Genomic DNA, 12,500 nt, shown 5'->3' with positions numbered 1-12,500 from the left:
TAGAAAACTATCAGATAAGATCCAAAAAAGTAGACTGAGGTGGTACGGTCATGTCACGAGAAGAGATGAACAGTATATTGGGAGGAGAGTAATGGAAATGGAGGTACATGGAATGAAAAGGAGAGCGAGACCAAAGCGAAGGTGGTGGACTGTATCAAGGATGACCTTCGATCTAAGGGATTAACGGTGATGAGGTGTGGGACAGAGGTAGATGGAGAAAGCTGACCAGAAACATCGACCCCACATAGAAGTGAGAAAAGATTTAAACAAAGAAGAAGAAGATGATATATATATATATATATATATATATATATATATATATATATATATATATATATATATATATATATATAAATATATACCTGCTCAACAAATTACAAACTTACCCGATGATTTACCATAGGTTGAAAACCTTAGTTTTTGGTGCGTTATAATTTCTCATGTATTTAGGTAATCATCACTTAAACATCCTCATATTACTAGGTGGAAAACATGTGGTAGACCAGTGTTTCTCGACCTTTTTCTGGTGGTGGCCCCCTTCAATCCAGTGCAAGTTCTTGTGGCCCCTCCATGCCAACTTTGAGTTCTAATGCACCCCCCCCCCCCCAGCACCCGCCATCCGTCCATCACCTTAATACGCCTAGGGAAGTAGGTATAGTAATGGTTCTAGCTTGAATAGTACCATGTACTCAAAACACTAATTTCAGGTATAAATCAAATAACAATATTAATTAGGAAAATATTTTATTTGAATACTTATTTATTTACTAAAGGAATACAAAACAAGGGATACATGTAGGTACAATTGGCTTTATCTTGAAAGGTTTCAGTGGGATCCCTGTGACTGATACAAGGCTGCCAACTTGTCAGTGTTTGGCTTGAAAGCTGTTAGAGCGAGACGTAATTTGCCTCTCTCTCTTTTTTTTTTTTTTTTTTTTTTTTTTTTTTTCTATGTCAAGGCGAATTCGTGTCTTTGACAGCAGGCACATCACCCGATTGAAACCAGTCTCAACCAGGTAAGATGTGGGAAAGGCAAGTAAGAGTAACTTCACATCTTTCCAGAGTATTGGGTACTTCTTATACATATCTTGATTCATCCACAGCTTCTGGTGTCCTCCATGCTTGAACCTTGCTTGAGCTGTTGTGTTATTCTGAAGTTCAATGAGACATTCTTGTAGGGTGACATCAACTTCAGATACATCAACAATGAAGGGATCCACAAACCAGTGTGGCACAGTCATTTGCAGAAGGTCAGTGAAGTGAGTTTCCATATCATTATGCAACTGCTTCAGATGGTCAACATACACTGCTAGGTCATCATCAAGCAGTTTGGTGGATATAACTGCTAAGGAAGGAAACTGTGCAAACTCTCGTCTTCCAAGGTTCAATCAGAACAGCTTGAGTTTCCCTTTAAATGCAATAATTGCCTCCTAGCAGGAAAACAGGGTGGAGTTATTTCCTTGAAGCTCTTTGTTCAGAACATTTAGCTTTTCAAATATGTCTGACAGGTATAAGATGTCACTCTTTGCATCAACAAGTTTTTGTCCAAGTTCTGTCCCACTAAAGAAAGAGATAACACTCCCAAAGTGCAATGAAACGGTTCAGGTAATTACCTTTAGAAAGCTACCTGACCAGTGTGCAACGCATTTTCAAATTCTTCATTGTTCTTTTCACATAATTGCTGAAAGAGGCGATCTTTCTGTGCACTATTTTTTATCAAGTTGACAGCCTTGATAACATGCCCAAGTGCTTTATGCAGACGTCCTGCTAGGTTTTTGGCAACCTGGTGCTGCCTTTGAACAACACAGTGCACACAAACGACATTAGGAACAGCTTTTTTTAAGTAAGCACTGAATCCCCGATACCTTCCAATCATAACAGCAGCGCCATCTGTTACACAAGCCACAATGTTCTTGAGTGGAATGTTGTTCCCCTCAAAATAGACCTCAAGTTTTTTGAAGATGAATTCACCTTAAGTGTCATTCGTTAATTTCAATGCGAAAAGCATTTCTTGACATATTTCATGAACATCAAGAAACCTGATAAATACCACCAGAAGAGCAGAATTATCAGGTAAAGTTGATTCGTCGAGATGAAGCGAGAATTCATTCACCTGCAGTTTTGAGACTAATTGGCTTTCAACATCAGCTGCCATCTCATCAATACGGCGTGATACTGAGGAGTTGCTCAGAGGAATAACACTAGTTACCTCTTGTGGACTCTGATTCATGACTGTTGAAAGCACTACAGCCACAGTCGGCATGATCAGAGATTCATCGATAGTATGAGGCTTACCTGCTTTTGCAATCAAATTTGCTATCTTGTAAGAAGCCAACATCCCTCTATCTACTTTTGCCACTTTTTGGGTAAACATATGATTCACTGTCATCCTTCCTTGGAACTCATCAAGTAATTTCTTGAAGAAATCTAGCGGCTTGTCTTTCTTGTCTTTATGTGCAGTCTCCAGATGCTTTTTCAGTTTGCTGGGATGCATACTTCATTTGAGAGTGAGGTCATACATAGCAGGCACATATTTCACTGTCTGCAAAAATTACCTGGTACTGTATATTGAATCGAATGATGTTTAAACTAAAGTAAAGCATGATAAACAGAATATTTGAAGCATAATAATGATTGCATAATGGTCTATTAGACCATGGCAATACTTAGGCAACCAGCCAATAGTGGCCTGCACTGCACTTGTTTCACACTCGCTTGTACACTGTAACAGCATTTTCTTTTTTATTGTATATCTTGCCCTACTTATCAATGATATTACAACCTGTTGTTTATATACTTGCTATATGTTGACATAAAGTCAATTACATTTATTTTTTTTCTAGGTTATAACATAACGGCCCTCTCGCACAATCATTGGAATTGCTCCCTCCTGCCATCCCCCTCACTGCTCTACCCTATTGTTTGATGATGCCTCCCACCAAACCTGACCCTTCAACATACTCCGCCTCAGTAAAACTGCCCTCCTTTGCCAGCAGGGAAGCATTCACCTGTTTCAGGCATGCCAAAATCCAGTTTCCCCTCAAGGGTGTGACACTGATTGGCTTTATGAACAAGGGGAGAATGCAATAGCCTACAACGTCCTCAAAACATACTTCCTGGAGCAGTACTCACCATTACCAGATGCCCGTATAGCCAAACATTTTTGGGTCTCTCCACAACCATTTGGGGACCAAAACGCTTTACTCGTCCTCAGGGAAATGACCAGCATCGCTAGCCTGAAACCTGTCGCAGACAGCTCTCCTCGTGAAGTGAGTCCAAAGTACTTCTTACTCCTTGGGTAAGGCACCTACCAGAACCTGTATGTGTTGCCATCCCTGATGATATTTAGCCCATGAAGGAAATAATGGTCAAAGTTAAAATCCTTATGGACAGTCACCTCACCACCCTCAAGACCTCCATCAACGCCTCCACTCAAGACGAAAAGGATAGCAATTCAACATTGACCTAAGCTAACATGAATGCAGTAGGACACATATGTATGCGATGATATTCCGCCGTAGTGACAAAGCCGCCTACCAGCCACATATAACACACATCGCTAACACCCCAACTAACGACCTCTCCAGCCACTTACTGACACCCATCGGCCACAGTTATGCTATTATCACTTCATATTCGGGTCTGCTGGGAAGAACTGTGCAAACGGTTATTGGTGGCAAAAAAAAAACGTGTAAGTAGGCCATCGCTTCTGGCTGTGGCCTCCACTGTCACTAATCTTTTATTTTTACATGATGCCTCTATTGGAGTATGATTTTTGGTACACACGGGTGCTTGCCATTCTTATCTGCCAAGGCCACTCTTCAAGACACGATGTAGTCTGCTTAAGTTTGCTGATGTCCACCTGGTAGCAGCCAATAGATCTGAGATACCCACCCCCGGTTACGAAACCTTTACATTATTATTTAGAAGCACAAAACATAATTGAAAGTTTCTCATTCCTGACATGACATTCGCAATCCTCAGTGCTGATTTCCTATCATAATTCCATCAACTGGTTGATGTTACTTACCAATGATTAGTCAACGAGGACTTGTACTCGTCAACACCTCTGAAACACACCACCTCTGACCTCGCACTCTATATCAGCGCAATCACAGAGGACTGCATCCACCTCTTAACGTCGTAACCGGAAGTTTGTCATCCCGAACTTCATCACTCTCCCCCGTTTCCCGCCAAACATGGTATTTATCACCATATCGAGGTGATGAGGCCCACATTGTCTACCAGATTCAGGAGTCTGGCACTAGATCGTATGGCAGACGCTACACAAATGTTCGCCGACATGAAAGAAATGTGACTTTGCCAAAACACCTCAAACCCATTGTCGTCACTCTTACTCTTTGTCCTGAAGAAAGATGGCTTTCTGCATCCCGTCTGGAGATTACAGGCACCTGAACATGTATAAAAACCTGATCACTAAGCCCTCCCAAACATCACCAATGGGACCACCTACTTGAACGAAGCGACGGTTTTCTCCATGGTCAACCCCCTGAAGTTGTATTATCAGGTGCCCTTGAACCCAAAAGACATCCCAAGGTACACCATCACCACGCCCTTTGATACATTTAACTTCAATTACTCCTGTTTTGGCCTTCGTAATGGTGAGGCCACTTTTCAATACCTCATGAATGGCATCTTATGGGCTACCCTTCTGTGTATGTTACGTGGACAACAGAGAGGTGCACCTCTGTCACCTACATATTGTGCTCGATCACCTACAACAGAATGGCTTTGTTGTCTGGTGCGACAAGTGTACCTTGGTGCCAACGAAGTATTGTTCTCAGGGCACCGCATCAGTCCAGAAGTAGTCTACACTTTCCCTAGGAAGGTAGCAGCTGTTCAGAACTTCTCCACGCTTTCGACCTTCAAAGCACTGCAAGAATTATTTGGGAATGAACAACTATTATCACCGTTTCCTGCCATCCATTGCCGCCACTCTTGTCCCCTCTACTCCTCCCTCAATGGTAAACCAAAAGATCAGAAGTGAAGTCCTATCAAGAAGCAGCCCTCAGCAACACAAAGAATGCCCTATCAACTGCTTCTGCTCTCACTTTACCCATGCCATATGCCCCTCACCTTCTCTTCACAGATGAAAGTGACGTCTCTATTGGTGCAGTATTCGAGCAGGTGGTCAATGTCTTGCCCTGCCCATTGGCCTTGTTTAGAGGAAAACTATTCAAGGTGGAATCAGGCTACTCTACCTTCGACCACAAATTGCTGGTTGTGCATTTGGCTGTCCATCTCTATTTCCCCTTCTTTCTAGGTACGTCCTTCGTCATTTATATGGACCAAATGCCTCTAGTGTACGCTTTCACTCGACAGTCCGACACTTGGTCCACCTGCCAAAGGCAAAATCTCTCTGCCATGGCTGAATACAATTGTACCTTTCAATACATCCCTGGGAAAATGAATACTGTTGCTGATGCCCGGTCAAGGAACACATCGGCTGCCATTCACGTAGGATTGGATCACAACGCCTTGGCAGAAGCCCAACATAAAGGTCCGCAGTACCATGCAAATTCCTTGGCCTCTTGTTGATAGAAAACTGGAATCATTGTGGTTTGATGGTAGTGTTCTACCTAGGGAATTGATTAACATGGAGGACCAGCCACGTGACAGCAATGGTGATGATAAGACGATGAGGATGATGATGATAATGATGAGGGTGAGGAAGACGATGATTTCTCACAATACTGTGATAATGATGATGTGTAATAAATTGGTGCATGAGTCTTTGCAAATAAAAACTCTATTTTCTTAAATATAGTCAGTGATTTGTGACAAAAATTCCACCAATGAATTCATTGACTTAAAAAACACAAATTTAGATACCAAGACTATGATTCTATAGTAATCAAAACCAGATATGATGACGTACATGTATCGGTCCAGAACAGTTGTTCAGATTGAGGCTGCCTATGAGAATGCGTGAAAATAACCCATTGTATCCTGGTTTATCACTAAGATTTGCATAAAAGGAAAGGAAAGACCTAAAAGAATCTGTTTTGTTCTGCTATGGGAGAAGGTCGTCCATGTATATTAGGAATGTTTGTTGGCCTAACTAGTGTACATCAAACAGACACTTAGAATTCACCATTATTTGTATCTAAATTTTTTATCTTCAAGTAAAAAAATGTTTTCCAACCACCGGACCTCATCATCATCTTTTCTTACACCTATTGATGCAAAAGGGCCTCGATTAGATTTCACCAGTCTTTTCTATACATGGCTTTAATTGAATAACTATCCATTTATAATCCCCTACTTCATACTTCATAGTTATCAGCCATGTAGGCCTGGGTCTTCGAATTCTTCTAGTGACTTGTGGAGATCAGTTAAACAATTGGTGAACTAATCTCTCTTATAGCAGAGCGGCTAAGGGCCACTTTTCACCAGAATCGTTCAGTTTGTGAAGAAAGCATGAAACTTGATATGTGAACTCTATGGGACCTATGGTTCATAAAAAAATAGACCCTAGAAAATAGTGTCCCCTGGTGGCCGCCATATTGAATTCCAACATGGCCGCCAAAATCTCCTATTTTTCTGAAACTTTTGTGTTATATCGGGTAATAGACCATAAAATCACTGTCTATCTTCCTGTTTTCAATTTCAGAGGATCAGTCGATGTTATTAACTTTAAAAGTGACCTAATGGCGGCCATTTTGAATTTCAAGATGGCAGTCATATTATTTTTTTTTACTTTTAGATTTTATTTCATAGTGTTTGTATGCTTATTTTCAGGTTTGATGCGACAAGACAACAATGTCAAAACAATTCCAACTTGTTAAGCCGGGTGAAACCAACGTGACAAGACCCCTGATCGACTGGAATTTATGTGTACTGTGCCAGCAGAATACGACGTCACAGGCCCTTGAACAACCATGGCGAGGGAGAGGGCGAGGGGTTGCCAAAGCGAAAGGGCAAAGCTATCAGTCATTTGGAAAGAACTTAATGAAATTCCATGAACTTGGAAAAGTTCCGTTAAATGTATGTCCGCAGCAGTTAAACGACGGCTCAGGCATAGCTGCAACCTTACAGAAAAACAGAGGACAATGGCACAAGAAATGCAGAAACTTGTTTACTGATTTGAAGCTTGACCGCATAGAAAAGCTTGCCTTAGAACTTGCAGATGAAAGTGACGAATCTTGTGTTTACAGTCCAGTTAAACGAAGATCTAGTATTCAGGATCCTCACTGTAGCACCTCTGATCAGGAAGAACCCGTATGCTTTTTCTGTGACCAAAAGGCGGGACCCCCAGGACTACACAATGCTAGTACATTTGGACTTGATAAAACGGTTCGAATGTATGCTACTAAGCTAAGAGACACAAAGCTATTAACAAAATTAGCCCCTGGTGACATGGTCGCATCTACAGCCATATATCACAAAGATTGCTTGACCAATCTCTTCAATAGGTACAGGAGACAAGTGAAATTAGAGGAACGTTCCGAAAGTGTCAAGGGCAGTTCAGATTTACTTTCATGTGATAGTATAGCACTGGCAGAGTTGATATCATACATTGAGGAACAGAGGCTGTCAGCAACTGATGCAACTGTGCCTGTTTTTCGTCTGGCTGATTTAGTAACAGTGTATAGTGAACGTCTTGCAGAACTTAGCCCAGAATATAAGGGTAATATTAACTCCACTAGACTCAAAGAACGTCTTCTAGGACACTGTCCATACCTGAAGGCTGCAAAGCAGGGGAGAGATATTTTACTTACTTATTACACAGCAATTGGTGACGCAATTTTGCAGGCTTGTTCTGATAATGATTCAGAATCAATTCATCTGGCTAAAGCAGCCACAATAGTTCGAAAACAGCTTTTTGAATTTGGCCATGCATTTAGTGGTTCATTATGTGAGGAAGAAACTGTTCCTAAAACATTGCTTGCACTTGTCATCATGATTCTTGATGGACCTAGTATTAAATCACAGTCAATGAAGGAGATATCTGCTAACCAGGCAGCAAAAACCATATCACAACTCATAGTCTTCAATAGTGTTAAGAAAACTACAAGACAAAGACAATCGGTAGTGCGACATAACAGTGACCGGGAAGTTCCTATCCCACTCTTCCTTGATCTCAAAATGCATGTTAAGACTAGAAAGCGTGAACTGATTGACTGTCTCCACATGCATGGGTTGTCCATATCCTATGACCGTGTTCTTTGGATATCATCTTCAGTTGCTCATAGTATTATCAAACAATTTGAAAATGATGGAGTTGTATGTCCCCCACAGTTGAAAAACAGTGTTTTCACTACTGGACAAGTTGATAATATTGATCATAACCCCAGTTCTGTGACCTCAGATGAATCATTTCATGGAACAGCCCACTCTTTATGCCAACATCCGACTCAAGACAGTTGTGGAACCGATCGAAATCGACCTGTTTTAGAGGACAATATCACTGAAAAACGAATACCTCCATTGCCATTAAGTTACACAAACATTTTACCTGATCTTCAAATGCCTAAGGAAATTAAAGCACCAATAATTGCTGGACCCGTGACACCAAAAACGAATAAGCTACTTGATGAGAAGGTTGAGAACAGGTGGCTCCAGAAACTTGTCTCAGTTTTTCTAAAAGAAACTGTTGATAAAGATGATTTTGTGTCTTGGGCAGCATTCCATGCATCACTACAGGATCCAACTAATGCCAAATTGCCAACGCCTATAGCCCTAATGCCAATGTTTAGGGAAGCATCACATTCTGTTGCCATGATAATGCATTGTATGAAGACCAATCAGGATGCCACACAACTACTTAATCCAGGTCAGGTCCCAGTTCTGACAATGGATCAACCTCTATATGCCAATAGGCAAACAAATTCAATGGAAATTTTCAAATCTATATGGTGAAGACAAATATGTTGTGATGCTTGGTCCCTTGCATATAGAGATGGCTTCCTTAAAAGTAATTGGGGACTTGCTTGAGGGGAGTGGCTGGACAAATGCACTCACTCAAGCGGATGTTGCAACTTCAGGAACAGCTGATAGTTTTATACATGGATCTCATGTAACAAAGACACGAAGAGCTCATCAGGTGACCATGGCCACACTACATATTCTTCGGAGACAAGCTTATGAGGAGGTTAACACATCAACTTCTGACAGGGCTCTCGACTCTGAGAATGCATACCTTGAATCGTGTGAACAGATGCGTCTTGAACATCCCATGTTTCATTTTTGGAGTATGGTGTTTGATCTAGAACGTACACTGCTGGCATTTGTGAGAGCAATTGGGACGTCTGATTTCGAGTTGTATGTCGAAACTTTGGCCAAACTTGCCCCTTGGTTCTTTGCCATGGATCATGTGCATTATGCAAGATGGCCTCCAGTCCACATTAGAGACATGTCTACTCTCCAGCAAAGATTCCCAGAGGTTTACAATGCTTTCATGCGAGGTGCATTTACTTCCAATAAAACTGGAAATACCTTTTCAGCTATTGGACTGGACCAAGCCCACGAGCAGGTTAATGCCCGTGTAAAGGGAGATGGTGGAGCTATTGGATTAACAGAAAACCCTGGTGCCCTGCGACGTTGGATGGTGGCTGGTCCACACCTCTCACAGATTGTAGCGGAATATGAACTTGAAATGGATCCAACAGATGCTGCAGACACTGGCAGCAAACATCATGATCAGAGCCACGCCACACAAAGAACTTTCTTGGAGGATGTGCAAGCTCTTGTTCACATAATGGAGGAACTTGGAAATCCTTTTCTTTATCAAAGCAAGAACTTATCTACAATTGACACACAAGATATATTGCCCCAGTGTGTAGTTGACAGTATTAAAAAAATTGAAATACTTGGGACAGAACAATTCAAAACCTTCATTGAGGAGCGATTAGTGAAAAATGAGACAGCAATAAGTGCACCAATTTCGAGAAATTTATTTCTGCTTTTTAAAAGTAAATCAAAATCTGGTGTGTCTAAGGACAAACAAAAAGTTCTAGAACTTAAGAATGACTGTAGTCTCTTCTCCAGACTCTATATAGCTAGCCAGATGAGGGAAAGTAACCTCGATGATTTTTTCAAACATGAGAACCAGCTGCCATCAATGTCTTCAGGAAGGAAATTGAGGAAAGGGAAAAAGTCTGATCTTGTAGACTGTCTCCAATCTCAAAACAAGGATTTGCACTCAAGTTATCCTATTGTTGATGTTCGAGTCTTTGACGGAGCAGCTGTTGTACACTTTCTGCCAATTGGAGAAGCTAAGACATTTGGGGAGTATGCTAAGGAGGTGTTCCTACCATATGTGATGTCTGAGTTACAGAAATCTTTTCGAATTGACATAGTTTGGGATGTTTACTTGAAGGACAGCTTAAAACTCTCTACAAGAGAGAGCAGAGGAACTGGTGCTCGCCGACGGGTGTCACAAAATGTCAAGCTTCCAGGAAATTGGAAAAATTTCCTATGTAATGATAACAACAAAGATGAACTTTTTCAGTTCCTAGCTAACGAGTGTGTTTCAAATTACACTGTAAACAGAGTGATTGTATCCACCTTGAATGAGTCTGTTGTTAGCTCATGTCTAGATCTGCAAACGGATCGACTTCAGCCATGCACACAAGAGGAAGCAGATTCAAGGATCCTGCTGCATGTCCAGGATGCAGTTTTGTCTGGCTTCAAAACAGTGATGATCAGAACAGTGGACACTGATGTTGTTGTCCTGGCAGTTGCTAGTTTCAGTGACATTTCTAACCTTCAGGGGCTATGGATTGCCTTTGGAACTGGCAAAGACTTTCGGTACATCCCTATTCATGAGATAGTATCTTCAATTGGTCCTCAGAAGGCAAAAGGACTGCCATTCTTTCACGCTTTCACGGGATACGACACAACAGCATATTTTGTAAATTATGGAAAGAAAACAGCTTGGAACAATTGGATTGCATTGCCAGAAATAACAGAGATTTTCATCTTGCTATCGTCTCCATGCATACTTTCAGAAGAGGTCATTGGCAAACTGGAGCGGTTCGTAGTTTTGATGTACTGTCATACTAGTGATGATATCCATGTGAATGCAGCACGAATGAACTTGTTCACAAAATGTTCAAGAAACATTGACAATATTCCTCCGACCAGGGCAGCACTTGAGGAGCATATCAAGAGATCAGTTTACCAGGCAGGATACATTTGGGGCCAGTGCCTCCAATCTCGATCGGAACTCCCTTGCGCAAATGACTGGGGCTGGAGAAAATCGGAGGATGGATGTTACAAACCTATGTGGACAACTTTACCAGTAGCTGAAAAAGCCTGTCTTGAACTGATTGCTTGTGGTTGCACTAAATCTTGCTCAGGAAACTGCAAATGCTTTAAGACATTCAAGACTAAAAAGGCTTGCACCCAGCTTTGCAAATGTAATGGTAATTGCTATGAGGTTTAACTGACAAACTTTTGACATTTTGACTTTGATAATCATGAGGAATGCAACCTTGACCTGCTTAAAATGCATCTTTACTTTCATTTTTTGATTGGTTGTATTATAACCAAATGTGACCCTGATATTGATATATGCTTTTACCAGGAGATACTGTATTGAACGTTCAGCTGAAAATGCATTTTTACCTAAATAAACAGCATAAATTAAGAAAGTTTGGTCTATAAAATTTGTTAAGGCAGCCATTTTGGAATCAAATATGGCAGACATAAGGGGATAAGATTTCAAGAAATATTCAAATTTACCACCCACCTTTGAAACACTTGGAAAACCTGGAAATTTTGCATTTCGCATCATTGAACATGGAACACTTTAACCCTATATTGTCAGCAGCAGCCATCTTGAAATCCAATATGGCTAACACAAAATGAAATTTTAAATATGCTAATTGAAAATTATCAACCCTGAAAACATTGGGGTGACATCTAGAAATTGTTCAATCAATCAGAAAAAAAGATATTCTATGAGATATAATATAATCTGAATTTTGGTGTCGGCCATCTTGGAATCCAACATGGCCGACATTTGGTAAAATTGACAATGGGTCCATTGGATTCCTTGACCCTCAAAACATGGGTGAAGGTGGCAGGAATTAACATTCTACCTCCCTTAGTTACAGAGTTATAGACTAAAATAAGTAAAAAATTGCGGCCATTTTGAAATTCAATATGGCTGCCACCACGGGATCGATTTTTTTGGTGTCTATTTTTTTTCATGATCCTTAGGTCTTAAAATACCACTGTGGAAAGTTTCATGATTTTTTCACAAACTGAACGATTTTTCCCTTAGCCGCTCCCCTATTAGGGAGTGCGAAGATCATCCCCAAACCATCTTAATCTACCCCTTACCATGATCGCATCCATATATGGCACTCAAGTAATTTGTCTTATAGTTTCATTTCTATTCATGTCTTGCCATTTAATCTTAATATTCGTCTGAGGGCTTTGTTCTCAAATCTAACAAATCTGTTGGATATTGTTCCAATGTCATACCACTACTCATGTCCATACAGTAACACAGATCTCACTAAACTGGT

The 12,500-nt window shown here is 40.8% G+C and overlaps 1 protein-coding gene and 1 pseudogene across 1 annotated transcript; both read left to right on the top strand.

The window, feature by feature from the left end:
* LOC137656195 (uncharacterized) overlaps positions 1–184 on the top strand; it is a 2,174-nt pseudogene extending 1,990 nt beyond the window's left edge.
* Positions 185–4,498: 4,314 nt separating this feature from the next.
* Positions 4,499–5,008, top strand: LOC137656194 (uncharacterized). The gene has a single exon (XM_068390368.1). The coding sequence runs from the start codon at positions 4,499–4,501 to the stop codon at positions 5,006–5,008; it is 510 nt and encodes a 169-aa protein (XP_068246469.1).
* Positions 5,009–12,500: the final 7,492 nt, after the last annotated feature.

The sequence above is a fragment of the Palaemon carinicauda genome, chromosome 17 (genome assembly GCF_036898095.1).
Source record: "Palaemon carinicauda isolate YSFRI2023 chromosome 17, ASM3689809v2, whole genome shotgun sequence".
Lineage (NCBI taxonomy): Eukaryota > Metazoa > Arthropoda > Malacostraca > Decapoda > Palaemonidae > Palaemon > Palaemon carinicauda.
This window is presented reverse-complemented; position numbering and strand designations above follow the sequence as displayed.

Excerpts from the sequence above, each read along its gene's own strand:
- LOC137656194 (XM_068390368.1), top strand. The coding sequence starts at position 4,499 with ATGGTCAACCCCCTGAAGTTGTATTATCAGGTGCCCTTGAACCCAAAA.